At 60.3% G+C, this 3,280-nt stretch overlaps 1 protein-coding gene across 1 annotated transcript in view; it reads right to left on the bottom strand.

The window, feature by feature from the left end:
• Window positions 1–754: 754 nt before the first annotated feature.
• LOC103803354 (SH2 domain-containing protein 3C-like) overlaps window positions 755–3,280 on the bottom strand; it is a gene marked incomplete at its 5' end in the record, with an annotated part of 6,296 nt that continues 3,770 nt past the window's right edge. The window contains 6 exon segments of the mRNA XM_009075899.1: window positions 755–870; window positions 873–929; window positions 1,051–1,257; window positions 1,900–2,011; window positions 2,739–2,910; window positions 3,068–3,183. Coding sequence (XP_009074147.1) covers window positions 755–870; window positions 873–929; window positions 1,051–1,257; window positions 1,900–2,011; window positions 2,739–2,910; window positions 3,068–3,183 — 780 coding nt within the window.

The raw sequence follows: 3,280 nt of genomic DNA, 5'->3' as shown, positions 1-3,280 counted from the left end.
ACCCCGCCCCGAGCGGGTTCTCCGCGCCCCCTGCGCTGTGGGCCCCGCGAGAGGGGCACGGGGACAGCACACAGCGCACCCTGCGAGCAGCTGTCACTGCGCCGTCCTGAGCTCACTCAGTTCGGCGTGGTGATCCCCCCTCGCAGCCCTTCCCAGGCTCTGTGCCCCCCTGGAAACTGGTTGCCTCGTTTAAAGGACACCCATGGGACATGGGATCCCCTTGGGGAATGGCATAAAAGTTTATTGTATGTAAGAACCAAACCCATGAGATATGTACACGTATTTACAACACAAAAATGAATGAGCCTAATTATTTACAACAAGAAGTGTCCTTCATGAGTCTGTACATCGAGAAGTGTTTGTGACGACGTATTTACACGCAAGGTCCAGTGGCTGTGGGCGAGACAGTGATGGAAAAGAAATGAAATGGAAGGGCAAGGTGAGGGACACTGTGTAGTCATGGACCTTGGCAGGGCTGCGTGATGGAGACCAGTGTTGGCCTGCCCAGACACCATCCCCGTCCCTCAGGGTAGCAGTGTGGACCCCCTGGCCTGTTGTGTCCTCAGGAGGTGAGTGTAGATTCAGGTTGCTGCTTTTCCTCCTCTTTGTCTCAAAACTGCTGACCCGTGCCCCAGTGCCTTTCTGGGCCATCTCTCCTCCTCCTGGTGCTGGGTGTCTGGTCCCCACCCCATGCCCCACAGCCACTGGTGGGGCACAGGCTGGGAGCTGGGCGGTCTTCCAGGGCCTGGGGGGGTTACAGCTCACTGAAGCGCACCGCTGGCTCCAGCTTGTGGGACAGGGCAGTGAGGACCTTGTCGAACTTCTCGTAGCGCTCGGCCTGGCTGCTCTCAGCCCCACGGCTGGCCCACACAGCCGCAGCTGGAACTCGGTGCTGAAGACCTCCAGCAGCTCTGCTCTGCCCTGGAAACCTGCAGAGAGGGAGAGTCAGTTCCCTGGGATGAGATGGGATGGGGACCCTGTGCCCATCCCTGAGCTGGAGCTGCACACTGGGAATGTGACAGAGGGAAAGGGACTCTGCTGCTTACTTACCCTGTAGCTTCACCTCAGCATTGGTGTTGTAGAGACCACCATGGTGGGCCACCATCCGTGCTGCCTCCAGGTGCGCCATGACCACCTCCACGCCATTGTCTGTGGCCTCCCAGGGCTCGGGGCTGTCCGTGAGAGCCTCATCCCGCTCCAGGAGAGTCACAAGGGGTATGATGTGGGGAAAGGTGGTGTTGGTCAGCGGAGGCCCTTCTGGGGAAGAGAGGCACCCTTAGGACCCTGTGTGGCCCCATAGCCCTGAGTCCCCCTCCCCATCTGCCCTGGCCCTGTGGAGCACTCAATGTGGCCACACAGCCCTGCAAAGCCGCTGCCACCACGCTCCCAGGAGAGGCTTTAAGGCTCATCTGTAGCATAGCAGCTGCTGTGTCTCTTCGATCGTTGTGCCTGAGGCCATTGCCTCATCCAACACCAGCTCCTCCCAGCCAGGCTTCCTGGCTGTGCTGGGAAGAGCACACTGTTGTCCCTGCTTGGGCTGTGTTTCCCAGGGCTGCAATGGGGAGCAGGTTTGCAGACCCCAGAGCACTGGGCGGTGGAGAGACACGGCTTTTCATCTTCCCCAACTAGCTGCCCTGTCCCCTGGGTTTGGCATGCACTGCCATGTGAGCGCCAGGGTTTGGCTCAGCTGCTGGTTTTATTTAGTTATGAAACACTTCCTTGGGAAGGAAGGGGCAATCGAGGCCAAATAGGCCCTGCTGGGTGCTGGGGCGGTTTAGCAGCCAGAGGGGAAGTGTCTGGCACTGGCTGAGAGAGGGTCAGAACTCTCCAACAGTGAGGCTGTGCCCAGAAAAAGTGTAAAGAGCAGGCAGGCCAGGGAAGGGGGGTTGCTCCCATTACCTTTCCCTTCATTCAGGCTCTTCAGGAATGGCTTAAGCTTCTTCTCGTAGAGGATTGCGCCCTCCGTGTGCCGCTGCCGCAGCACCATCCAGGTCTGCTCCAGCCGCGCGATCTGAAGGGAGATGGGGCAGGTGGAGGGTGCTGGGGCCGGTGCAGCCCCTGGTCACCAAGCTCCAGACTCCCAGGGTGCTCCCAGGGAGCACAGCCTGGCCCTGGAGCCATGGTCCCCAGCCTTGCCTGCTGCTCCCCGAAACAGCCTCCTCCACCAGTGCTCACATCCAGAGACCACAAGCCTGGCACATCCCTGGCACTGGGGCTAGGTTCAGGATTTTCCCCCCTCCCCGTGCCCCAGGACAGCAGCTTCCCCGCGTCGCAGCAGCCTTGAAGATGAGATGCAGGGAGGGGGCAGCCGTTCCCCCTCCTTTGTGCAGGCAGGAAGCAAGACTTCCCAGCTGGGCTCGATTTAAAATTGAATTTTAATCTCCTTTCATCTTCCAAAGGGAGCAGTGTGGCCCGGAGACGCTGCTGCCACAGCCTTGAGACTGATTTGTATTGTACCGGAGGGCAGATTCATTTCCTCCCAGGAACACAGCCCAGCACAAAACAAAAAGCCCAACCACCGAAAAACAATCGGATCCTGGCGGGACTGGGCTGTCTGCTCCGCGGAGGGGATGGCTCTTCCCCTTCCCTGCTCACATCCCAGCGGATGTGGCCCCATGCCTCTTATCCTGGGCATTCTTCCCCTTTCTCGCACCCCAACGGGTGCTGGAGCCCGCAGGACACGGGGAGAGGGATGTGTTTTGGGTGAGGCCACGAGGACTGAAGGAGCATCCCCATACCTGTGTCATTTCCAAAGCATTCATCACAGCTGCAAAACTGAACATGTTCCCCATGGTGCTCTTCAGCTCGGCAGCCAGCTGGATGGTTTTGTGGAGCAGGGCCGCGCGCTCCTCCGTGCTGCCCGTGCAGCCCAGGATGTCCACGGCGATCATGATGGACATGGTGTGGAACCTGCCACGGGGTGAGATGCAGAGCAGGGTCAGTGCAGGGGGCTAGGGATGCTCTGAGGGCTCAGCCAGGGCTCTTCCACCCCCCGCCCCCGTGCTGGGTTGGGGACACCCCGGGGAGCTGGGCCTGGTGGGCTCTCCTCCACCACAGCGTGCCCTACCGTTCCAGCAGGTCGAGGCGGAGCTGGTGGCCGTGGGGCAGGGTGAGCAGCTCCATGCCAGAGCTCACCCCCATGAGCCGCTGCATCTCCACCGTCACACCCAATATCCGGGCGACCTGGCAAGGAAGGCGAGAGCTGATTAGACCTTTGTTAATTGAGGAGAGGCTGAACCATCCTCAGGCAGCCTCTTGCCCCAGCCCAGCCTCTGCCTGC

This window comes from Acanthisitta chloris, unplaced genomic scaffold (genome assembly GCF_000695815.1).
Source record: "Acanthisitta chloris isolate BGI_N310 unplaced genomic scaffold, ASM69581v1 scaffold28525, whole genome shotgun sequence".
NCBI lineage: Eukaryota > Metazoa > Chordata > Aves > Passeriformes > Acanthisittidae > Acanthisitta > Acanthisitta chloris.
This window is presented reverse-complemented; position numbering and strand designations above follow the sequence as displayed.